The sequence below is a fragment of the Tetrao urogallus genome (genome assembly GCF_951394365.1).
Source record: "Tetrao urogallus genome assembly, chromosome: 6".
In the NCBI taxonomy this organism is placed as follows: domain Eukaryota; kingdom Metazoa; phylum Chordata; class Aves; order Galliformes; family Phasianidae; genus Tetrao; species Tetrao urogallus.
The window spans coordinates 32619100-32645382 of record NC_136819.1 but is presented as its reverse complement, the minus strand read 5'-3'; the positions used below and the strand labels follow the sequence as shown (position 1 = coordinate 32645382).

The 26283-nt window shown below is 36.0% G+C and overlaps 1 protein-coding gene across 3 annotated transcripts in view; it reads left to right on the top strand.

Moving 5' to 3' along the window:
• Positions 1 to 4316: 4316 nt before the first annotated feature.
• Positions 4317 to 26283, top strand: part of STXBP6 (syntaxin binding protein 6) — a gene marked incomplete at both ends in the record, with an annotated part of 55188 nt that continues 33221 nt past the window's right edge. For all 3 annotated transcript variants that reach the window (XM_079537328.1, XM_079537327.1, XM_079537326.1), the window contains one exon: positions 4317 to 4470. In XM_079537328.1, the coding sequence (XP_079393454.1) occupies positions 4317 to 4470 (154 nt within the window). The remainder of the gene's footprint in view (positions 4471 to 26283) is intronic.

Genomic DNA, 26283 nt, shown 5'->3' with positions numbered 1-26283 from the left:
TCTAGGCGTGGAGTGCATACTTTGTCAGAGGTTTCAGTTGAAATGTTGGATATCTACTACTGTTCTTTGTGTGCAATTTAGGGTGGATGTATACAAAATAGCTTAATCACAAAGCTAATAAAAGCATGTGGATACAAACTGTGTGACTGAAGCTGTAGTCATGAATAGTTGCCTTGAATTTAAAAATTAAAATTAAAAAAATAGTTCTAATGTACCAACAGCATGCTGCTACAATATACACTTCCATAATACAGAAGAGCAGAAAAAATTTCATATGATAAGCAGAAGAAATATCATGACCTCTTGTAAGTATCTAGATGGTAGATTTTTATTCCTTTTCCATGCTGATATATTTGTTGTTACATGAAAGGTAACTTTTATGGTATTAGTTAAAAAAATCTCATCTCTTCAGAAGCCAAGCATTCATTTTTCAAAATTTTTTCTTTGAAATTGGTCTGGAAGTTTCTTTTGATAACAGACACTTTAAAATAAATCGATTTTTCTAAGGGTAAAGTAACTTCATTCTATAAGCTCTGTAGGTCCTTCAGAGGGACAGACAGGGTAGGAAGGGAGAGGGAGTTGTCCTTTATGCTAGGAAGTGGATAGACTGTGAAGAGCTGTGTCTGAGTAACAGCCTTGACCAGGTTGACAGTGTATGGGTTAAAACCAGGGATTGGTCCAGTAAAGGACATCTAGTGGCTGGAATCTACTACTGGCCACCTGATCAAGGGGAGCCTTTGACAAGGCCTTCTTGCTTCAACTCCAGAAAGTGCCGTGCTCACAAGCTCTTGTTCTTATGGGGGATTTCAGCCACCCGAATATCTGCTGGGGTAGTGGCATGGCAGGTGGTAGACAATCCAGGAGCTTCTTGGAGTCTGTTGAGGATTACTTTCTGGTCCAGGTACTACACGAACTGACCTGGGATAAGGCCTTACTGGACCTGGTGCTTACTAATGCAGAGGAGAACATTAGAGATGTTAAGACTGGAGGCAGCCTGGGCTGTAAGTGATCATGCCCTGGTGGAATTTGTGATCTGGAGGAGTGCAGGCCTGGCAGAAAGCAGAGTCAGAACCCTGAACTTCAGGAGGCAAGCTTCCAGCTGCTCAAGAAACTGCTGGATAGGATCTCTTGGGAAGCTGGCCTTTAGGGCATGGGAACAAACATAACTAGCAGCTATATAAGGACATCCTTCTGTGAGTGCAAGAGCTCTCCATCCTCCAGCGGAAGAAATTGCGCAGAGGAGGTGGGCAACCAGGACCTTCAGCTTTAATTGAGGGAAAAGAAGGAAATGTATGGGAAGTGGAAGCAGTGTTGTGTAGCCTGGGAAGAATACAGGGATGTTTTCTGCATATGTAGAGATGAGATCAGAAAAGCCAAGGCACAGCTGGAACTGAACTTGGTAAAGGATCTGAAAAATAACAAGGGGTTCTATGGGTACATAGACAGGAGGAGACAGACCGAGGAGGGTGTTCCAACTCTGATAAATGAGAGTGAAGGACTGGCTTCATTAGACATGGAAAATGCTGAGGTGCTCAATAAGTGCTTTGCCTCGGTCTTCACTGGTGATCAGGCTCCTCATGTCTGCCAGAACCCTGAACCTCTAGATCTGGGTGAGAGTGGTGTATTCCATCCTAGTGTTACAGTGGAAAATTCCAAGACCTCCTCGTGAAACTGAATATACATAAGTCCATGGGGCCAGATGAAATGCATCTCAGGGTTCTAAGAGAGATGGCAGATGTGGTTGCCAAGCTGCTTGCCATCGTATTTGAAAAATCATGGCTATCGGGTGAAATCCCCAGTGACTGGGCAAAGGGAAACATTCTTCCTTTCTTAAAAATGAGAGTAAAGGATGACCTGGGGAACTACAGGCTGGTGAGCCTCACCTCAGTGCCTGGAAAGATCATGGAAAAGATTCTTGTGGTTACCTGTTAAGGCACATAAAAGATAAAGAGGTGATCCACAACAGCCAGCATGGCTTCACCAAGAACAGATCTTGCCTGACCAATTTAGTGGCCTTCTATTATGGAGTGACAGCATCAGTAGAAAGGAAAGATGTCATCTACGTGGAATTCTGCAAAGCTTTTAATGGTCCCTCACCACATCCTTCTCTCTAAATTGCAGAAGAATGGATTTGAAAGATGGACTGTTTGATGAATTAAGAACTCGTTGGCTGGTCATAGCCAAAGGGTTGTGATCAGTGGTTCTATGTCAGAGTGGAGGCCGGTCACAAGTTATGTCCCTCAAGGCTTGGTCCTGGGACCAGTGTTCTTGGACATCTTCATCAGTGACATAGACAGTGGAACTGAGTACACTCTCAGCAAGTTTACGGATGATACCAAGCTGAGCAGTGCAGTTGATATACTGGATGGAAGGGAAGCCGTCCAGAAGGACCTGGTCAGGCTGGAGAAGTGGGCCCATGTGAACATAATGAGGTTCAACAAGTGCAGAGTGTTACACTTGGACCAGCAAAATCCCAGGTATTTATATAGACTGGGAGAAGATCGCAAGAGCAGCCTTGTGAAGAAGGACTTGAGGATCCTGGTGGATGAGAAGCTGAACATGAATCAGCAGTGTGCACTGGCAGCCTGGGAGGCTAACTATATCCTGGGCTGCATTAAAAACTGGGTGGCCAGCACCCAGAGGGAGGTGACTTTTCCTCATCTCTTGTGATGCCCTGTCTGGAGTATTGCATCCAGGCCTGGGACCCCCAGCACAAGAAAAATGCAGAGCTCTTGGAACTGGTCCAGAGGAGGGCCACTAAGATGATCAGAGAGCTGGAGCATCTCTGAAGAAAGGTTGAGGAAACTGGCCTTGTTTAGCTTGGAGAAGAGAAAGCCCTGGAAGAGCTCTCTGTGGCCTTCCAGTACTTGAAGGGAGCATGTAAGCAAGAGGGGAAACGACTGTTTACATGGGTTGATAGTGATAGGACAAGGAGGAATGGTTTTAAACTAAGACAGGAGAGATTTGAGTTAGATATTAGGAGGAAGATTTTCACCCAGAGAGTGGTGATGCACTGGAGCAGGATGCCCAGAGAGATTGTGGAAGCCCCATTCCTGGAGTCATTCAAGACATGGCTGGATGTGTCTTTGGGCAGCCTGGTCTAGTGGTTGGTGACCCTGCCCACAGTGGGGTTGAAACCAGGTGATCTCTGAGGTTCTTTTCAACCCAGGCCATTCTATGATTCTATAATATGTCAATTTCCACAGCTGTAATTCTGAAACTGGGCCTTACTATTATATAGTGTTTTGTACATGAAGGGTATAAATTAAGTCCTCAAATAAATAGGTTATTGACTAGATTTTAACTAAGTTGTGCACTGTTACACCTCCAAGAATACGTGTTTTGGAAGCAAAATCATAAGAGGTTACCGTGAAGAGATGCCAATAAAATGTTGAAGCTGAATAGGGCGAGACACTTATTTGCTAATACTATGCACACTAACATAATGATTCCATGGCTTTCTTGGCTTTATAATGTAATCTGACCAGAATTTATCTGTTTTCCAATGATAAATGTGTGGCAAGTATCATCTGTTAGTGTTTTCCTTCAAGTAGAATTTATTACTTCACTAGTTGAGATATGAAGGTTCTCACTTCGGGCAAATGAGAGCCTCATGTTGGACTGTCCTCTAGGAAGTTTGATTGAAATGCTTGGAGGTGCCACTGGTGAAATAAAAAATAAAAATATATCTTCACCCTCCAAGTAAACAAAAAGCTGAAGATGGTATTGTGGGAACTTGGTCCTAAGAAGTACAGATGATTCTTGGAGAGGATCAGGGACACTTATTTTAAGACTAATGTAAAGGAAGTAGAAAATTTTTAGAATGGAAAATCAGAGGCTTGAGAAGTTAGAAAGAACCTTGTTCGTTTGAAACTTTCCGGAGTCAACAACCACAGGGCAAGGTATTTCAAAGTTGTACAAGGATCAAGAAAAGAGATTTCCACCAGTTACCAGAGAGAACATTAATGAAGCTTTTATGCAGAATGAAGTCAGAACGTGTCCATCTGAGAAGACTTTGGGTCACACTAAAGTGCTAGCATGCACTGCTTTTGTCCAAAATAGGTTTAGCTAGATTGAGAACTGTGCATAACAAGAAGTACTTCTGGGACGACTCAGATAGTTAGAAAATTCTACCTCAAAGTACACAAAATTCTGTTGTAAATTCTTTAATGCATTAAAGACTTTATTTGAAGGGTCAGAGTTGCAAATACCAGTGTAAGACAAAGGGAATTTCACATAGCTTAGGGGTAGTTCCTAATAGTTTTTTATTTCTGATTTTGTTTTAGAGAGTGTCAGTCTGCTATATCTGATCTACAATGAATGCCAAATCTGCAATCAACAAAGAAATTTTTGCCCCACATGATGAAAGGATGCTGGGAGCTGTCCAAGTTAAAAGAAGAACGAAAAAAAAGATTCCTTTCCTTGCTACTGGGGGTCAGGGTGAATATTTAACATACATCTGCCTGTCAGGTAAGATTAAAGATTTTGACATCCAGTTGTCTGTTTTAGTTTATCTTCAATTAATTGATTACATGTTACCCATAGCTGTGCAGTGCTGGCTGACTTGAATCTTAGTAATGTAAGCAGAGAATAATAGCATTTGGAATGCAGGCTATTAATATTTGTGCTTCATAATAAATAGATTAGGTGTTTTCTTTGTTTAAAAAAAGCAGCTGATAACAGCATAACAGCATAGCTGAACAGCATAACTGCAGATTATGAAGAAAGAACATTTGGAAAAAATCTTTTCCTATCAGGTTTAAGATATTTCTTGGAGGGATAAAATTTATGTTGTACCTGCTTTTTAAGCCCCAAAATTTCTGATTTGAAGCAAATATATTTTCCTCTTACTTTCATAATTATATCTGTGTCACTGGGTCCTTAAAAATGAAACTTTCATCCAGAATATTTTTAGCTTGTTGACATACAGAACCTCTGTTGGTCTTCAGTCACTTGACTTTAAAAAAGTGAAGGAGGAAATAGATGCTTTGAAGGAGAAAATGATGTAAAGACCTGTTTTGAGACATCACAGGTTACAGGGAGTAATGACCTATTTGTCAGTAAGCTGTTCACGTGAATCATGAGTTTCTCCAAGGTCGAAACAGTACTAGTGAGAGTCTGAATTTTAGTTTTGTAGAACAGGCTGGGTAGTAGTTGTATGTTTTGCTACATACTTTTTATATTTTCTAATGAAAGTGGTGTCCAGTTCATTTACTTTAGTATATATAAATAAAACACATTGAATTAAGTCCCCTGTAGTTTTGGTGTCTGCCAATTGAGTTTGTGTGAATATATATGGTACCCTAAGGTGTTGTAGTCATGTTTTTAAGCATCAGTTGCTTCCTTAGAGGATGTGCACCTTAACAGAGGTAAAATCAGTAGTCAGAGGATAAGTGCTCTGTAAAGATCAGTAGATTACCATTGTGTTTGAAGTAAGCGGAAAATAGAGTTTAACAGACTCTGTCAAATCTTTTTTCACTGCAAATTAAATTAAAACTTTCAACATATAGAATTTATAGCAACCACGGAAATGCTGAGTTTTGAAACATGGTGCATAGGTGCAGAATTTATAAGTTGCCAAATAACATTTGTGTATGTATGTAAATATGTAAATAAGCATATATTAAACGTGAGCTGCACAGCATCTGTACACTCATACTGATCACAATTAGGCAAAACAGATTTAATATTTTCTACTTGCCATTTTCCCCCTTTACAATAGTTTAAAGAAAGGGTTTGATTCAGCTAGGATTTTTCCTGGATTTGTGGTTGGGATATCCTCTTAGGATGTATGGATTGGAGGTTTCTATTTCCTCACAAAATGAAGAAAAAAGGAGTTCTAATTTCTGACTTGTTATGGATCAAGGCTCAACTCCTTTTTGGTGGTCAGTTTTTGGAATTTTAATTTACTTTTCCTGAGTGGTCTTATTTAAAATAATAATTCTGTTTTAGGACAGCGCGGACATTCAGAGTGCATACGTAACACATCTGTGTTCATGAGTATAGGTTAGAGGCATGAGTTATGCTCACAGTATTATGTAGGTGAATTCTATTCATCTGATTGTTGGTTTTTTAATTTATTTTATCTTTTTACCATTCTGAGGAACTTCTCAACTCAGCCATCCCCATGTTCATGTGTAGCAGCCAAAATGAAAAATGTACATTAAAGATGTTAAATGATCTGGGATGCATCTAGTGTCTTTCTGCAACAGGATAATGTGTCATGAGTAAGAGAAATAGCAGAGGTCTTGATTTCAGCATAGCTTCTCATTAATGACAATGAGAAGTATTTACAGTTTAAATAAAATTACTGTGTGTTGGGTACTGGAAATCTGCATTATTATATTAGGAGAGTTATATGTGCCATGCTGTTAGTAATGTTCTGCAGTAGTATGAAACAGATTTGTATTAAGTATCATAGTAGTCTATGGTATCAAACATATTGTATGACTGGGAATTTCAGTAGATGACAACAAGAGACTGGGTCTACCAGGCTGTACTCACGTTTGAGGGCAGATTTATAATTCTAACATAATCAAAAATATGATCAAATGCATAGGATTGCAGGCACGGTTAGTCAAGAGTAATTGATGACACAAAACTAAAGGGTAGGTAGTAACTCTTTCTGCCACTATTATTAAAGGAAATTGAACTGATAATGATCTTAGTTGCAGCAAGGAGTTGTGTTATCTTTATGGATTTATTTTATTTTTTTTTAATTTATAAGTTACTGTATGAATGGCAGTTCTGCTGTATCCACAGCCAAACATGAATTTTATCTTGGGGTTGCTGAATGTACTAATATACTCTGTTACCATCATTTTTCTGTGATTTAGCATTAAGTGTGAGAAGCATTGGTGGAGAGCTCTGAATGTTAGTTTCCACTTAAAATGAGTGTTGCTGAGTGTTGCAACACTAGTTTTAGAAACAAATCTGTAAGCCTTTCACTCTTGTCCAATTTTTTACCCCCTAGGTTTCTGTATATTAGGTAAATATAGTCAGTGACTAAAATATCTTCGTGTTCTTAGTTTCCTTAAACCGATTCAATCTGTCTTTTGCTAAGGGAAATTTGATAAAGTTTAAGGCAGAATTCATCAGTTGAAAGAATCTGCTTAAAAACTAACTTGTTAAGAGACTTATAAATGTTTGGGAATACAAATGTGTCTTGCCTAGTTACAGTTTAATTCAAGATTAAGCGCAGAAATCTAGATACCTGACATTGTAATAGCTGCTTTTACTTTCTACTGAGTTTGTAACTGAAAAATTACACAGTTTTTTGTAATTTAGTTGGTTCGTTTTTTGTGTTGGATTGAAAAAGCATTACAACCTAATTGTTGTCTACCTGCTTTTTTGTAATTGAGGGCAGAGATCCTGAGCAGGGACAGCGCACCACTCTCACCTTTAGGATTCCAAGATAACATAGCTGGTGTACTGAAGCATTAAAATAATCAAATGCTTAACAGAGCAAAGTGGGCAAGTAAGGGAGGTTCTTCCTTCAAAATTACATTTGTTGTATATACTGGAGTTTGAGTTTGAATTGTTTAGAAGGAAATACTCATTAATGCTCCAAAGAGGTGTACCTAAAGCCTGACTGTTATGACTGAAGGCAGGAAAGAATGCTGCTGCAAAACTGCTTACTGCACTTGTGAAGACTGAACAGTTGGATTACCTGCAACCTTCATGCCCTTTGTATTTACATATATGACAAAGACAGATGGGCAAGCATAGCCCAGGGAGATCCTAATGGAGTTATTTAGCTAAAGAACTGCAAGCAAGGAGTAGACAAATAAGAAAAACAAAGGTGAGGTGTGGTTGTAGGCAGAACAGAGAATATAAAAACTGGAATTATCATTATTATTATTAAATGTAGGAAATTATTTGATATAGAGAAAAGGCAAGAAATTCAGAGCTGAAAGTGGGAATTTATCACCTCCTCCACACTAGGAGACCTACTAACAGTTATTGGATCAGATTTAAGTTTTCATTTTATAATCATTGTCTCATAATTCAAACAAATCTGTTTAGAAGAGCTCTCAAACTTATTTGGAATGTTATCTGAATTATGAAATACTTAAAAGGTCACTTCAGAGGTATAGGACGTAGGCAATAATTTCTGAAACTAGTTCTGTGTTATTTCCTTTGACGTGATATCATTATGATTTCTTAGTAACTTTGAATATTAAAAGGGGTTTTAATTTGTTATAATGCATTGGAAATTTTCCAGTTTGTACATATGGAATTGGCATCGACCTTTCCAGAACTGAAAGTATGTTGCAGTTGCAAGTAACTGAATGAATCAGATGGTTCCTTCTGAACCTGAATTCTTATGTGCCGTAACTCTTAGCTGCACCATTGTCTTTCTCATCCTCCTTGTTAAAATGTTGGAATTTGTGTGTAAATATTAAAAGATATTATTGTTTAAAACTTACGGTGGAAACTTTCTTTTTTGTTGTTGTTGTTACTGTTCCTCTCTTTACTGTCTCCAAATTAAATTAACATGCTGTCAGTTCAAGGATTTATTTATTTTTAGTGACTTCTATGTGAAACTGCAATTTTCTGAGAATGATGAAAGAAAATCTGAAAGGAAATGGGGAGAGAAGAGGGAAAGGCATATAAAAGAGTATACAAAAATTAGGTGTACATGCAGGGGAAGAGCATACTTATTTTCTCTTCTTCCACTAAAATGTAACCTTATTGACCACATCATGTTTTTTCTCAAACAAAAAGTTAATAAGCTTTAAAAGAGATTTGTAGTTACCACAGTGTGTGGGGGTGGATTTTTCCCTTCTCCTGCTTCAGAGTATACAGAGAGACAGAGATATACCTTGTTATCTTAATTAGTTCTATGAATACCCTCTGTATTGGGCTCTTAGAACACACTTCAGCTAAAATCTAACCACACCACTAGGTTTCACTTTCAATAATAGCTTCATATTCTGTTTTTGTCTCCAGCCAGTGGTGCCATAAAGTTGTTTTTCAAACATAAACTTGTTATTCCTTTCAAAGTGACTGCTTGTGGAATGGAAAGTTACTTGAAAATGACATATATCCCTCCTTCCTTTGATGGTAAGTTAATGTGGCTGCCAGAAATTCACCGTAATTTAATTGGAAATTCCAGGGCAGGTTTTGTGCAATTGATTTTTCAGTGTGGTACCTGAGGTGAAAATTGAAAAGCAGTGATAAGGCATTTTTGATTAAAATAACTCACTTTCTTGTGTGTTCTTACTTGTCATGTCAGTTTTGATCCTGTGCTGAAGTTACCATTTCCTAATTTATTTCTTTAATTTTTCCTTTTCCCATTTTCAGGATCTTATAATGAAGAGAATTCTAAAGGTTTCTTTTTGTTAGGATTCAGGAAATGAAAGTAAATTTCATTTTTCCACTCTTTTTCCAGGAGAATTTTGTAGGTACTTTGTCATATGGTGTAAAGAGTTGTTATTGGTTATTTTTCTAGGGTTATTTTCTCTCTGTTTAAACATAGTATTAAGGAGTGAGGATAATACTGCAGTGTTGATGGTCAAGCATAGGGCACTCATTTTGGAGGGGTCTCTGGCTTACTTAGGTGTCAGGCTTTGCACTGTATGTTTCATTACTTATGCTAAGTAGAACATAAATCATGTCTTCTGCAGGTTCTGTCCAACATGGACAGCTATTTGAGGGCTACTGCGGATCAGTTGTAGTGGTTGCTGTAACCTCGTGGACTTAGATTAGAACAACAGGTGGAAGATCAGGCCTTCTATTGATATGTGAGTTTTATTAGGGAAGACATTTCGGGATCTGTACTCAGTGCAAGGACTGCCAGTTACATACAGTACCTATAAGGTAAAGAAGAGTGGGGCTACCATTACCAGTTCTCTGCCTAAATTTTTTGCCATTTTATCTTAAAATATGTGTTAACTTTCTGTTGGTCTATGAAAAAACTTCTCCGAAGTTCAATTCTTATTGACTAAGTCAATGATGCAGTTCAGTAGTGTGAATGGAGTTGCACTGCACAGGTGTAATTCAGTTCCAATTCAATGGCAGGTTCTTAGCATATATTCTTCTGTGCACTGAAGTTTGTATGTCTATATAGTGAGTTGACTCACTCTGCTTACAGAGGCTTTTTGTCTGAAGTCATACAGCTGAGCTAGTGCAAGTACATGAATATGGCTCTCTGGACACGGGAAACAGGAATAACTTCAGTTGACTTATGATGTTATAAAACAGTTAAGACTCACATGAATGAAGCACAATGATAAAGATACTATAAGGAAAACTGTTTTTTAATGGTAAGATCAGCGAAAATAAGCGTACGCAACTTCGAAAAATTGTATAATCTGTCATTGGAGACTTTAGTAAGAAGCTGTAGAATTGTGCCAAGAATTGCATAAATATGACAAGTTTTACATTTAAGATGAAGAAGATGCTCTGAGAGATCATTTGGGTTTACTTCTAGATCAGTAATTGTACTATTTTCTCATGCATAAGCTGCTGGTTATTATTTTCCTAACTGTACAGCTTGATATGCTTAGATGTAATTGTTGATGTATGCCCCTGTAAAACACAATGATAGGCTGGTGCGTGTATTTGTTGCCAGGCAAAGTTAAATTCACTGATGGAGTTAATTTCAACAGTTTGTTACATACTATACAAAGAAAAATGAAAAGCTTACTAACTCCTGTGGAATTAATATTAAAGCCATTTCTGCATAACAAATTATAAGTTGGAAAACATGCTTATATTGCCAGATACACAAGAATGATTATGGCTTTTCACTGATCCATTTCACCCTTATTAATGTTGCTTCAGAAAGGAAGTAGAATCCCTTCTGAAAGCTATAGAAGATAATATGTCTCTTCAACATTCTCACCTTTATTTTACCAGGGTTTCTTTTAACCTTAATTAACCACATCAGGAATTTGGATGAATTTTGACATTGATTCATGCCTCTATTTTTCTATTTAAAATAGCTAAATCAAAATGTACTGATGATTGTTCAGGTATTTTAAAATATTTTAAAAACTTTAACTAGAAATGTAGTTATACAGAGGCATAATGTTTTCATTAATCTGTCTATGGAGTAAACAAAGGCCATTACAGCTACATTTTTCTTGTAAGAAAAATAAAACATCCAAGAGATGCCTCAGGACTTCTTTAATATGAGCCTTAACTGTTGCACTTATTTTGCTTTGAGTTTAAGTATTAGCTGAGTGGATTTTTTTTTTTTTTTTTTTTTTTCTTTAAACAGTACTTAAACATCAGTTTTGTAATGTGCTTAGTCCTGCAAATGGAAATCCTTCATAAACTAGAACAGGGAGAGGGAAAGATAATAAATGTGAAAAAGCAAATGAACAAAACAACACATGCAAATTTCTCTTCTCCCAGTTCTTTCAAGGGGAAATTCCTAAGCATCACTGTCCTATCTTGGTAATAGCTTTAAGACAAAGGTTCAATTATTCAGTTACCTTTAGGATAAATGCATGTCTTCGGTGTTGTGCTCAGTGACTGGTATTCATTGTTCATACTGGCTATTAAGTTGGTCAAAGGGAGTATTGATATTTGTGTTTAACTTGACATGATTTGACATTTGAAACTTGACATGATTTGATTCAGGCTGTGGACATGTGTGTCCACATATTGAATATATACATGTCTATATATACATACATGTATATCTATATATACATATGTACATATACATACATCTATATCTATACATGTATGAAGTCTAATTCATACTCAGCTACTAGCCTCAGTGCTTGCTGAAACTAGCAGAAATTGTTTGCAGTAATGCTGGCTGATTAGAGCTGGTGGTGTTCAGACATAGCCTGTGTCATGTCATGGAAGACTGACACTGCTGACAAGGGTAATGTTAGTCTCAGAACAGCTTTCCTGTTCCATGGCAGCCTAATGAATTTGCCACAGTGTTGAGATTGCAGGTGCAGTCACTGCTCACATGAAATTGTTGAAGTATAATTGTTTTCATCTACTTCTAATTATGATGGGTTGTAATACTCAATGCTGTTCTTAACTAAGCTTTTTTTTTTTGAATCAGAACTTTTTATCGGGATATTTTTGATATCTTAGCTCTTTGGTACTCAAAGGGGTTTTTAGAAGTCTAAATACCACTTTCTCTTAATGCTCATGCCAAGTTCCATTTTATAAGGGAATTTCCAAAACGTCCTCTAAGAGTCTTAGAAAATCTTTGAGCAATAAGATAGGCAATTGATTGCTTTTGGAGTTATCTTTCTGTTCTTCATTATTGATCTTTGTATCTATTTAAAAATAGAAAAATAAGAGGTTTTTTTTGACAGAAGAACTAATTTATTGATGGTATTAAGAGTAATACCCTTAACATATGTTGATGCTCTGAACATTTCTGATTGTGTCCAGTTGTTCAATTTAATGTAACCAAAACTTTGCACAAAATGTTTGCTTAGGTGGGAATCCTGTTTTAACAAACCTACAGAATTGCTTATTTGAAAGTATATGGTCTAGGATTTGTGATTTCTTTCTTTATTTATTTTTCTCTTAAAAGCGAAGGATGAATGCTTATAAGCTCCTGTCAATCTATCTTTCTGTGCTTAACCTAATTTACATGCAGGAAACTTTTTTTTTTTTTTTTTTTTAATTTAAGATGCAGGTATGCAGTTGTGCTTCTGATCACTGCTTGCTGTTTCATAGTCTTGCCAGTGGTTTGTTTTTCCAGTTAACTATCATGTATGAATTTCAGTTTTATAAGGTGAAATGGTCATCTGGGAATCTTGTGTTACTGCCTCTTATTTTATGGAGAGTTAAGATTTTTGTGTTATTTTATCTTCCAACTCTGTGCACACATGCACTTCTTGGAAAATTTTCAAAACCCTGAAGTGTGATGTTGCAGAGGAGAGGGAACAAAACAAACAAAAAACATGGATAAAAATCTAGAAATCTGTATGAGATAAGTAAGGAATCAGGCATAACTTTGCAATAATAAATGGGGATAGACTTAACACTCACGTATAGGAAATGTTTATTGATGCAGTAAAGTTATGTGTAAAAAAAAAAAAGCAACAAAAACAAAAAACAAAAACTTCACAAAGCTGTATGTTGGAGGCATTATATTATCCTTTTACTCACAAAAGAAGCTTAATGAGGTTATTCTTGGCTGGAATTTGTAGCCTTTCCATGGAGGCACCCCAAAATTACTAAATGTCTTACAGAAAGTAATTAGGTTGCAGAATGCTTTTCCTCCATTGCAAAAGATGATGGCAAGTGTATTTCTTTATCCATTCATTGGAATTATTTCTGATGGGTAGGTTTACATTCCTGAGGAGATGGAAGTAGCTTCCCTCAGTGAGCACAGCATATTTTACTGCACTTTTTTTGCTCAGAACATGACAGATGCTAGCATCCAGTTTACTGGCAGGTTAAAGTGTTTGAATGTTATGCTGTCTTTGGAAGTAGTTTGTTCATTCTCTGTGCAAATGACTTTATTTTTATTTTTATTTTTATTTTGGCAGAGGTTAGTGCTACCTTATATGTGATTTAAAAAAAAAAAAAAAAAAAGTAAAAAAGAAAAAAGAAAAAAGAAAGAAATAGAAAAGCAGAGCTAAAAATAAGAATGTAATCTGCAATGTTTTATGATAACTTTGCCTTCAACTTGGAATATGGCAGCTATGGAAATAAGACCTATGTGAGTGTCTTCTGATTGCTAGTTTTTGTATAAATCACTCTCACTTTACAATAGTAATTCAAATTGTGTTTTGCTTTTAGGCAGGATTCAGTTTGAACAATTTTATGAAGTTTCATGGTACTGGAGTTTAGCATTACTGCACTCTGACTCATGATACAAAGTGAACAGTTTGTATCATATGGGGTAGGAAACATCTGGAGTTCTATCCAGTTGTATTTCAGAAAATGTTTCTGTCAATTACTATGTAGCTTTGCTCTTGTAACAGCTAGAAGATCTCTTTCTCCTAGACTATTAATTGCAGTGTTATGAACTCGTATAGATAACATCAGCTTAAAATCTTATCCTGTTACTGTACTGTAAGCTGTAGGAATTAAATCCACTAAGTTTTTTCATAGTTCTATTTGAAGTCAGTAGCATCAAACAATTTCCAGTGTAGAGCAGCCCATAATAAGTACTTTAAAAAGAAATTGCTAAGCCAATTAGAGTATTACATCAAGCTCCTCTGTCATTAGGTGGGCTTTTATTGTTGCTTTGTCAAAGACGAGTAACATGTTCCTGATCTCCAAACATTTTTTTGTTTCAACTGCAAATAATCATTTTAAAGTGAATTAAATACAAAACGGATCAGGATTTATAACTTCATCTGCTGTTGTGCTGTTGTGGTATGATTGTGACCCAAGGTCGTCCTAACTGCTGCCACAGAAGCTTACATGCTACTCAAGGAACAGGCCAGTTATGACACACTGCAGGGGAGGTATTTAGAGCTAATGCTTCCCAATTCTCCCCCAGTGGTGTAACATCTGAAAATTTCCAACTGGCAATATATATATTTATGCATACATGCTATCTGAAATAATTGTCCTGTATGTATGGAGCCAAACCTTTTAAGATTTTTACAGAAGTTGTTTTTTGTAATCTGATAATGCTTGTCCTAATAAGAAGGAAAAAAACAACATATGAAGGGTGGGGAGGCTGAATGAATATGAAGTATGCAAACTCTTTTGGCCTTGTGCCCAGGAGGAACTGCCCATTTGTGTAAGCTGAAACAATCTCTAGTAACTGTTTAGCTGGAACTGCTTCACAGAGAAAGCCTGCCCCACCCTTTCAGTGGCTCTTTTGCTGTGTTTTTTTAGAGCTCTGTGGTATGTAATAACCTTTTGTAGCCTCAGGGAAATGATCATGTTACAACTGTACTGCAGCTCAAATTTTCCAGTGTTAGGTGTTAGGAAAAAAACCCTCATTTTCTTCCTATGAGGAATCTCACCTATTTCACCTATGAGATGAAATTTTCCTCATAGTCTTTTGACTTTTTTTAATAGAAGCTTAAGTATTTACCTTATCTTTGAATGATCCTTCTGAAACACAGATCAGTTTTCTACAAGCAGCTTTTTTGAGATGACTACTATTAAATTACAGTATATGTAAATATAATAAAACCTCCATTAACATTTTTAATGCTTTACAGATATTTCATTTAGTATGTCAGAGGGCATCATCTCAAAACAAAAAGCAAAAAACGAAAAACCAACTTGAGCAATTTTAAGAGGAAGTCTGAATCTTGATTATTTAGTCTCCTTGAAAGTTGTTTGACACAGGATTTTCTCATTCCTGTTGGGATGTTTAAGCTAATGAAGGACATTAATAAGACTTAAGGTAAATTCATTTTCAGGGGATTAATCTGAGTTATCATTTTAATCTGAAACACAGTCATCATGTATGTAAAATTCCTCAGGCAATTTTATGCTCTAAATGCAGAATCGGGTTGTTTGTCTGTATTGCCTCCTCAGATGTGTCTTCAGAGGAGTCACTCAGCTGGAAGGGAAGCTGCAACATAAGCTTCTTGCTGGATGAAATAACTACTAAATGCTGTTCATGGATAATATGATATTAGCCCCTGCTGTGTTAGTTTTCTTAAATCTCTGCCTCTTTTCTCTCTGTAGTAAGAGCTATTTTCTGTGCCTGGATCATTGACTTGGAAGATAACGGAATTTTTAAATCAAAGCACTATTCTCTTAGCAGTAACTTTGGTTTCAAGGCACACATACAATATATACTTTTCCCACATGAGAGGAAAAAATGAAACTTTAAATAAATATTTATAACCTCCAGTTATTATGTTTGTTCCTCTGTAATCATAGCAGGTTACTAAAGAAATCTTGATAGCTCTCGCACTAGGTTATCTGAAATTGTCTAAAATAAAGTCTGATAAATTTTGCTGGCCTTGTTTGATTTTGGCACCTAAGATTTGTTTTTTTTTTTAAATCTACTTGAAAACAAGAGCTAGGTAAAGAACTTACAAAAAAGTTATCTTTTTGTCACAGAGTTGACCAGATCAATCTATGTCCGTGACAGGGGCGACAGGCCTCTGCCCTCCCCCCCCACCCCAGTCCCACAAAAATGGGAAGGAAGGAAGGGAGGAAAAGAGCAGCGGCAACAATCTATGGAGGAAAACTTATTTTACTATAATATTGGAATACAAAATAACACAATATATACAATTTAATTGAAATTGAGATTAATAAATCAGACAAGATGAGAGAGAGAGAGTTCCCGGGACCGATTCAAACCTGAAAAGCTTGGAACGGCTAGGAAAGCACCCTCCAGCACCCACTGCAAGGCAGTAAGAGAGCGCACCCCCCACCCGGAAGGGTCAGATCCCGTGACTGCTGTAATGTACAGGGATAGGTACTTGGAATTGGGGCAGTGACACTTTAATGCCCCATACACTACATGATGTTTTGATGTGGAATACTGAAACCCAAAAACAAAAATCAAAAACAACAACAACAAAAAAAACATAGAACCATGACACTTTTTTTTTTTTTTTTTTTTTTTTGTATTTAGATATTACAACCTCTTTTTAATAATAGTTTTCTTAAATTTTCTTAAGTTTTAAATAAGAAATTCTAATTTCTTAAGTGAATGTAGCATACAAATATGCACAAATGATTCTTCAGCTGCATCATATGCATGAGAGAATTTTGGTTATTTACCCATTCATCATGTAATGCAAACTAGTTTGGAAGCTAAAGAAGAGAAATGATCTTCAACTATGGAGAATGTAAAATTTGAAAAGGCTTGAAGAGATGATGTGAAACTGGAGAGGAAAAGAAAATGTCCTACTTACAGCTTTTGAAGGATTCTAAAATTATAGACCAATGTACTTGTTGAGTATTAATTTGTTCAGTTAGACTCTCGAACACTGGTATTTATTGCTTTATACAGAGGTGAGCTTTTGGTTTTCTAGCTAGACACTGATGTACCTTTCTAAAGTATTTTTTGTTCTAACATTAACTAGCTTATTTTCTTAGCAAGGAGGAGGGCTTGGGAGGTGAGTGATGTGTACAGTATGATGCCATTTTGAAAGACAGATGTTTAAACCTGTACTGCAATCCTGTGAGACTAAAGCATTTTAACATTAAGATCCAGTGGTAGTGGTTTTGTTCATGAGAAATAACACAGATTTCATTCCAGTTCATGAGAAATAACACAGATTTCATTAATGCTCTTATTGTCTTTTAAATGGAGTAAAAACTACCTTTTTAGTCATGTTTCACTACTTATGTTATGCTAATTAAATAGCATCTCAAAAAATTAATGTGTAGTGGGGCAATTATGTCTGTCTGCTAAAATTACTCAGAACAGCCGTGTAAGCAAGTAGAATTATTTGCCAAGAGTTATATTTGCCATTCATTTAGATAATACAAATCTTGAGTCATCAGTTGTGTTATTTCTTAGTACCTCTTTGAACTCAAAACTGAATAGAGGAAATCTAGTGATTAGAGATCTTTACAGAAATTCCACAGCTGGAGACTGACAGCTGGAGAAACGTGTGTGTTGCTGAACAAATGCTGTACCAATCTAGAGACGTTCTCTGTGTTGGATATTCTTCTATTTTGTTGAATTTTTGCATGACTTCTGATGTCTACCAGATAAAGACCATTCAATGTTTAAAAGCAGTGAATCCTGGAAGTATTGTAAACAGTTTAATTTGATGATTATTTGCTTTTTTGAGTTAGTATGGGCAGTGAGAACTTGTCTGAACATTGAACTCTTAGGAACAATATGAAAATTGTCCTTTTTTTTTCCTAAGTACAGACTTTGAGCTCCTATATTCACTGATGACGTTGAGTGAGAATTCCATGTCAAGTTCAAGACAAGGGTTTGTTTTCCCCGTCATTTTGCACCTGATCTGGTTATTGTATGCCCATTTGACTAAAAGATTCATGAGAAATTGAAACAGTAATGCATCAAGCAAGACATGTTCCTCAAAATGTTTCCAACAATAGGTACAGCATTGTTCTTTAATCTGAGAAAAGGAGGGGATAAGGAATGGTCCTTCAGATACTTCTCTAGTTATGCTTTAGGTAGTCAATACCATGTTTGTGTTACAGGTGTATTCACATATGACTCCACTAGTTTTTTGTAAATGCATTACCACTTGAAATCCTAACAGAATGCCTCAGTCTGCAAGAGAATGGACTCTTCTAAGGAAACTGCTTCTGTTCCCCAAGGACATTTTTTATAATCAAATTATTAGTTGTAGCACAACAGAGTACTGTGAAATCCATTCTTTAGGAACTGAATCAAAATATTAGCATTCAGGCATGAACTTACTCTTAAATCCATTTTCTTTTAGAAAGTGAGTACTTCAACAGCTATCAGCAAGTTGAGAGACTAAAGTTTGCCTTAGGAATTAAACACGTTTTTGACAAAAATCTTGCAATGACATTCTCTCAAAAGACATGAAGTGTGTAAATATGTTTTAAAGCAGGAAGAGAAGGAAGAAAGATTGCAAGGTGGCCAGGTTTCATAGGTTTTCTTTTTGCATCCTTCAGTTCAATTTCTATTTTCCCTTTTCCAATCTTGTCTGTCCATTGTTAGGCAATGTAACTTATGGATATATTTTTGTTATCAGTCAGCTTTGTTGTGAAAGCAATTAGCAATAGCCTATGCTATAAAACTCAGGAGGTAAGTTCTCTTGAAAAGTGGGAAAAAAATGTGGTTATATAAACCTTGAGAACCGTGAGAAGTAGGAGGATAATATTTTAAAGGAATTTCAACAGTCCACATTATCTTTTTTGTTCTTCCACAAACTTTTCTGAACTCAGGATAAGAATCTGTGAATGTTTTAAAAGAAAGATCAGTCTAGGGAATATTTCTGTGAGTTTAAATTTCAGCCCTTTGGATCTCTAACTGAAGTTTCACCTAGTTTGGAGATAAGAGGCTTAAGGAGTAGCCTTAGAAGTTAGACAGGTGTACTGCAACTTTACAGAAAGATTTTTATCGCGATAAAAAAGACAGCTTGCTGGAGAGAAAGGAAAATGCGTAGTTCTGCAATGAAATTCTATCAGCACGCTTCAGTAAAGTGGTTTGTTTATTTCTGAGATAAGCTGCAGGAAAAAAAAGAATAACAGCAAGGAAATGGACTTTGCATCTTCTCTTCCAGAGAAAGAGAAAACTCCTTTGTTTTCCATAAAACCAAGTTTCAAAAGCTATTTTGAAATCCTCTCACTTTCAAGGTAGACTTCAGCTGCTTACTGTACAGCTTACTTCAAATTCCCACTGAACTCTGAATGTTATAGCATAAATCAAATATTATGGTAAATTTCAAAAGCAATTCTTTGAAAACAAAACCTAATTTTTTTTTTCTAATATTTAGTAATTAAGCACAGCTATTGTCTTCAGAAAGAGAGAGTGGGGCAAGATTACATCAGTGACAAAAAGTGAGAACAAAACAAAAAAATCACCCTCCTTCCAAGTATGTCTTATTTCTAGTTTCCTTAGTGTTAGTTTGGAATGTATGAAAACAGCTCTCTCCATTGATATGCTTAACTATTGCACTGTTCTTGAACAGAAAAATATCTGAAGACACGGTTTTTTTTTCCAGAAAAATTTTGAAGATAAATGAAAGTGGCACTGACATTTCTCAGAATAAAAATAGCTGTCTAATTTCTTATCATGATTGCATAAGCCCATTAATTCGAAAAGTCAATTGGAGGACTACTAATTCAGCAGGCAAAAAGCCAGATGATCAATAAAGGCTATTTTCATGAAAATAACATATGTAAAATTTAAATCTCTTTTAAATGTAGTGTTAAAATATGATGTGAATCTAAGTTGTTATACTTCAGAAGGAAGAGTTGTTTCTTTTTGTGACTGCCTACAGCTCTTTTTTTTACCTGTTGTAAATAGTTTGCTCGTAACTTTCCAGGTAACAAATGTTCAAGCTCAGTCTTTGTCATATGCTTAATGAATTTCATAGACCGTTTTTCCTCTTTGCTTGTGTACCTGTTCAAACCTTTTTTTTCACTCCACTTGCCTTCTTTTTAAAACCTATGTGACTTTAGACATCCCTGATCACTGAATTAGGGGAATTAATTTGATTTCATGCTGTCTTTCCCCTTTCTGCATATCTATAATGACTTCAAATGCTGGAAAGTATTTGAAAATCTTGTTTCTGTAAGTATTTCCTACAAAAACTGTTATGGGAAATTTCTTTTAGTATTCTTATTCATGAATAACTTTAGCAAGCATAAAGTTGATTATTACTTCCATTTTATTTAATAGTTTTTTTATGGCTAGTTAATTGGATTCTTTCTGCTAGAATGTGTATTACCTCTTTCTAACTGTGTTCTGTCAGCTGCTTGTCTTTGATTATCTTAGACTGCAACATCTTGGAGAAATTTATGTCACTAAACATAGTTTCTTCTCTACAAGTTAGTTCTCATTTTAATTTTCTGTACTTGCTATCTAAATGTGGCTATTCAATAGTAACAAGCCATTGTCAACTTGCCTCTATTTCTGTTTAACTTTCAGATGTTGAGCATTATAGAAGAAACTGCCTTTAAAAAGAAAACAAACAAAAAAACAAAAGAGATATAAAAGTATCATGCTTGTATCAACCTCTTTAAATTCCTAACCCAGACTAGATATAGAGATATAGAGGATTGGGTGGCCAGCAGGGACAGGGAGTTGATTGTCCCTCTCTACTCTGCCTTCGTGAGGCCCCATCTGCAGTACTGCATTTAGGCCAGTGGCCAATACAAAGAAAGACAGAGAGCTGTTGGAGAGGCTCAAGTGGAGGGCTATGAAGATTATTAGAGGGCTGGAGCATCAGCCCTATGAAGACATGCTGAATGATATGGGCTTGTTCAGTCAGGAGAAGAGAAGGCTGTGAGGTGACCTCATTGCATCCTTCCAAAAGGGAGCCTAAAAACAGGAGGCCAGCTCTTTGAAAGGGTAAATAAAGGCAGAACAGGGGGAAATGGTTTTAAGTTGAAGGAGGGAAGATTTAGGTTGGATATCGGGGGAAGTTCTTTACCAAGAGAGTGATGAGGTGCTGGAACAGGTTGCCCAGAGAGGTTGTAGGTGCCCAATACCTGAGGATGTTCAAGGCCAAGTTGGATGTGGCCCTGGGTAGCATGGCCTAGTATTAAATGTGGATGTTGGCAGCCATATCTGTAGCAGGGGGTTGGAGCTTGATGATCCTTGAAGTCTCTTTCAACACAAGCCATTCTCTGATTGTCTTTTTAACTTCGTGTGATTATTCCACCTCTTTTTGCCTTTTTTTTTTTTTTTTTTTTTTTTTTGCTTTGTTTTATTTTTAAAGAAATTCTTCCTTCTCTTACAGTCAACCATGCTCATTATTTCTCAATACTTTATCTGCTCCATTGGGGCATATTTTGATTTGGCTTCTCTTTCCTTCTATCTCCTGCTACAGCTGCAAACCCAGATTTGTTTTTTACCACTTCCGTGAAAATTTGATATCCTGACATTTGACATTATTCCCTGCTCAGAAGGAATCATATGGAGTTTAGAATTCCAGTTTTATTCTTTCTGCACTCTGTGTTCAGCCTAGATAACATTTCTTGGGTTTTCTAGACTCTATTCTGTGATCATGAGCATCTAATATAAGGCTAGAAAGGATTGTTCAGTCGACTTGTATAATAATCAATTATCTCAATCCAAGCATTTTCTCATGAGTTCTGTACAGGGAATCACATAGTAGAAAAGCAGAGAAATTTTTCCTGAAATGTTTTGACCATAAAGATTGATTTTTAAGAAGTCTGGAAAATCAAGAAGGAAAAAGTTAGGAATATGTTAGATTTATATGCATAACTCTGAACAAGTTGTCATTAGGTCAAATTTGCGTGAATGAAATATTGGAAACAGATGTGTTAGATTCTCTTAAACCTTTGAGATTCAGCTATTAACTTCTACTGTAGCTAGTTCAGCTTTGTCTTGCTTTTCACTTGTTACTTTTGCAGTGCAAATAGGTCTTCTATTGGCTTTACAGTTGTTCATGCTTTCTTTTTTTTTCATATGAATATTAGTGCAAATAATTCACTGCTTCTCTTGCTTTTCGCACAGTGCTCTCCATATACTGACGTGTATACATTAGAAAAAATAGAACATTACATCACCCATGTTTTGAGGCTTCCGTGAACAACACAGGAAAGAATATAAATTCATTTCCCTCTTGACGTATTCAAGTTAATGTGTTTTAAAACTAACTTCAGACCTAGCTCCTCTATTTGTTGTAAGTAATCTCACAGCATTTCTTTTGAAAACTTGCAGATAAAAATTGAATAATATGGTGATTTTATTTGTTCTATAAAATTTTTATCCTTGATGGTGTAACATCTTGATAACACAGTTTGTCAAAAATCAGTCTATAAAGAAAATTGAATTTTTAAAAATGCAAATTATTTGAGCCTTAAAATGCTGCAAAATCAGATAATTCCTCCCACACTATACCAGGAATAAATCAATTTGAGGGCTGATTTAAAATTAAATAGTTTACATAGTTAGGTAAAATAACTTTATATTTAAGGGATTTTTTTTCATTTTGAGCATTATATGCTTACCTGAAGAATTGGGTGATATTCAATAAATTCTAGATTTTTAGCATAATAGATACACATGCAACATTGTCAAGCTATGTTCTGACCGCTTTATCTATCAAAGCAAAGTGACTCAGAGTACACAGAATTTCCTAGAATAGGAATAAGTTGAGTGAGATGCCTTTTATTTTAGGATGCTATTTTTATTGAGCCAGTAGCTTCTTGATCTAGTTAACAATATTCTTGAAACAAAGACAGTTACCACTAAGTTGCTAAGTGACTGTAAATTTGCATAAGGGGAAAGTATTACTATACAGATAAGGACTAGACAACCCACTTGTAATGTTTCTAGTTTAAAACAGAATTTTTCACTTCTCAAGTTCAGTCTTTTGACACTAACGTGGCAGCAACTGGTGCAAAGAACAGTTTTGTCCTCTTGGATTCTAGGTATGAAGAGATACATTTGAATCGTAATGTGGCCCACTGCAGGATTACCTTGCACAAGGAGCTCTATTTCCTTTTTACTCAAAGAAGTTGCTTTCCACTCTGAAACAGAAAGACCTTCTTAGTGTTGTAATAATTGTATTGCTATGCAAATGTTCTGTGATGGTTGGTTGATCTTTTTTTAGCACTGTAAAGCACTGTATTTATTAGAAGTCTTCGGACTACTCATGCCTTCTGAAAAGCTTAGAGCTTATAAATCCTGAGGGGGATAGACCTGTGCCACAGTTCTTCTCACTTCCACTTTTTGGCACATCTTTGTATAGTACCAGTATGTAGTATCTCTGTGTAATATGTTTTAGCTAATGATACTCGTAGTGATTTTATTGAAACAGAATCTGTATTAAGGGAATAGCAGACATAACCTAACTTACAACAGAGAAAAAGACACTGGGAGTGGTGGTGGCTACAGAATATGCAATATCAGATTAAGCAAATCATCAAGATACTATTTCTGGATATTTCAAACATTTTGAGGGTCTGTATAATTTTCTTCACATCTGTAGTATGGGTATGGATGTGATATGGATGATAGAAGTAATAACTTATCTTGTGCTACGTTTGGTGTTGACCACAATGAATTGAACGAGGCGAAAGCAGGCAAAAAGATATTGATTTACAAAGCTGATATAAAAACTTGCAAACTCTGTGTTGGTTGTAGTGACGTACGGAATCAGACTCTATAACAACCAAGTAGTTATAGAAGCAGGTATATTTAATCAGTGCTGCACATACGCCAGGTGCAAGGGGGATAGCTCCTCCTAACTTGCACGTCAGGAAAAAGCATGCTACAGATACAGGCTGAACTAATAAATAATCAGTAGTTTCCAAGAATTCAGATACATATTCAACACATTCCTGAGAACCCATTAGCGTGTGGCCCCCCCACCACATCTGCATAGTGAGTCGTGAGGGTCTCCTCCTTATGGCTGTTGGATGAAGAATCCTCATCTTTGTCGTGAAAGCTTGTAGTCTTTCTCCCTGTTAACTTTTGACCCTACGGGACGGGCAGTCTCGCCCAACCCAGTTTCAGCTTGCACTGTGGACATCTAATCATCTCACTGCCAGATGTCCTCAGGCTTCTCAAACCCTTATCTTCACGGCCTTCATCCCCCTCTTTATTCCAGACTCCGTGTCTGACATCACTTATTTTTCTAACAGCTTCTACATTCTTGCTTCTATAAACTATGCCTAGTCCCTGTGAAGCCTTTTTCTCACTTGTACTCTTTTACTACGGGGCCCTTCTCACCCTTCAATAGCATCTAGAGTCTGGAATGAGTCATAATATTTGAACAGCAAAAGATGTTTATGTACATCTCTAAGAAATTTGGTGCATTTTGAAGGCAAATATTAAGTTATATATGTATGTTTTTCCTTTACATAAGAGCATCTGTAGAACACTTACATTTCTCTAAAGTGCAAGGGATTTTTCTAAAACAACTTGGTTGTTATCCCTTAATCTTTTCTCTTCTGCTCGTAGTGTTTGACATAGTGCTGATGACAGTATTAACGACTTCTAAAGATTTCATATGTTTTTTTTCCATCTTCAGCATGTTTATTGTTTGAGATGCAGTGTCAATGGAAATTGGTGAGGTGCCAGAAAGCATAACCCATGCAAAGAGGAGTAGAGAAAGGGAAAAGAGCTATGGTTCATATCTACAGCAGCTGTATCCTGGTGATAGTAAGCCGACGTGCATAATTAGATGAATACTACTATATCCAGTTCCACTAAGTCTTATTTTATTTACTATATGCAGTATCTGTATTGGCACAGAATGTCATTAAATTTATTACACAGCTGGATAGTTGTCTGGTGTTCCATTGCATTGTGTTCAAACTTGGTTATTGCCGTTCCGCACAAGCTGTAAGAGGGTTAAAAACACACCATGTCTGAAAAGTAAGCTATTAGTTTTAAGTTAAGACATTTATATTTATTTTGCTAGGAACCTTTAACCTCTTCTTGATGTAACCATTTTGATACAGTGCAAGAGACCAGAAGTTATTATTTTTCCCATCAGAAATTTCTAGTCTGAAGAGTACTGAACCACTACTTCATCCAGCTCTTGGGATATACATTGTACTCTGACATACTGCCTAGGATATCTTTCTTTGAAGATTAGAAAGCTTTTACTAAGTATCTTGTAGGGTCCTGCTATTCTGGTTTCTATTTCACAGTAAGTTAAGAAACATTTACATTCAGTTATAAATTGTATATAAATACTAAAAAACAAAACAAAACAAAACAAAACAAACCTACAAACATACAACCAATCACAAACAAACAACAGTGACATGCCTACATCCTGTTATCTGGAGCCTCCCTCTGTGATAACTGCATGGCATCTGAGGTCTTGTAATATTAAACTGTTTATATGTAAGATCTCTCACACAATCTGTAACCAAAGTCTAAAGAGAAACGTCTATCATATTTCAGTAATTAAATTAAATAATTTTCTGCTCTTTCATTGCTGTATTTTTTTAAATCTGTAGGGCCATCCATGTGATAAGCATTTTGGGCTTTATGTTATCTGTATTATGTATTCTAAAAGATCTCTGCTTGTGATGTTTGTGTAAACTTTCAAGATGCAGCTGCTGCTTATACTGTTAAATCCTGGTTATTATATTTTCACTGTAATAGGTTAAATAAAAATAGCAAAAGAACTTGGCTATATACCTGGGCTGTACAACTGCAATTTGTGTAGCATTACATAGTGTGTTACCTCCAATATTAAATTTCAAAATGATTAATATAATACAAATACACTGTAAATTTGCTGTATTACTTATAAAATTACAAAGTTATAATATGGCATTCTGGTTTAATTGTCAACCAGTAAAAAAAGAAAACCAAAACAAACAGTAGTACTAGGTCTTAGTATTTATTACTTGTTCACAGAAAATCTACTGAACAAAAGAGTTGTTCAGTGACAAGCAAAACCCTATCTATAATACCAAGCATTTTCTAATCACATGAGAAACAACTATATCTAATAAGTGTTCAATGTGAAAATTGCTCTCAATTTCATATGTGGAAGGCTAAGAAATTCTAGAAATTTTAAATATATATTAAGATTTTTGACTTTGCACTAACAACTCCGAACTGGAAAAAATGTAAATAATGATCAGTCAAGGATTAGTTTGTTTCTACTGTAGGTACTTGAACAAGCTGGTGTCATGCCAAACACATGGTCTTTTGAATCTGTGTTTATTTGCTTCATTTTAGAGATTTATGTACAACTCATACAGTTCTTTACCTTTTTCAGAGAAGGAGTATTAAAAGAG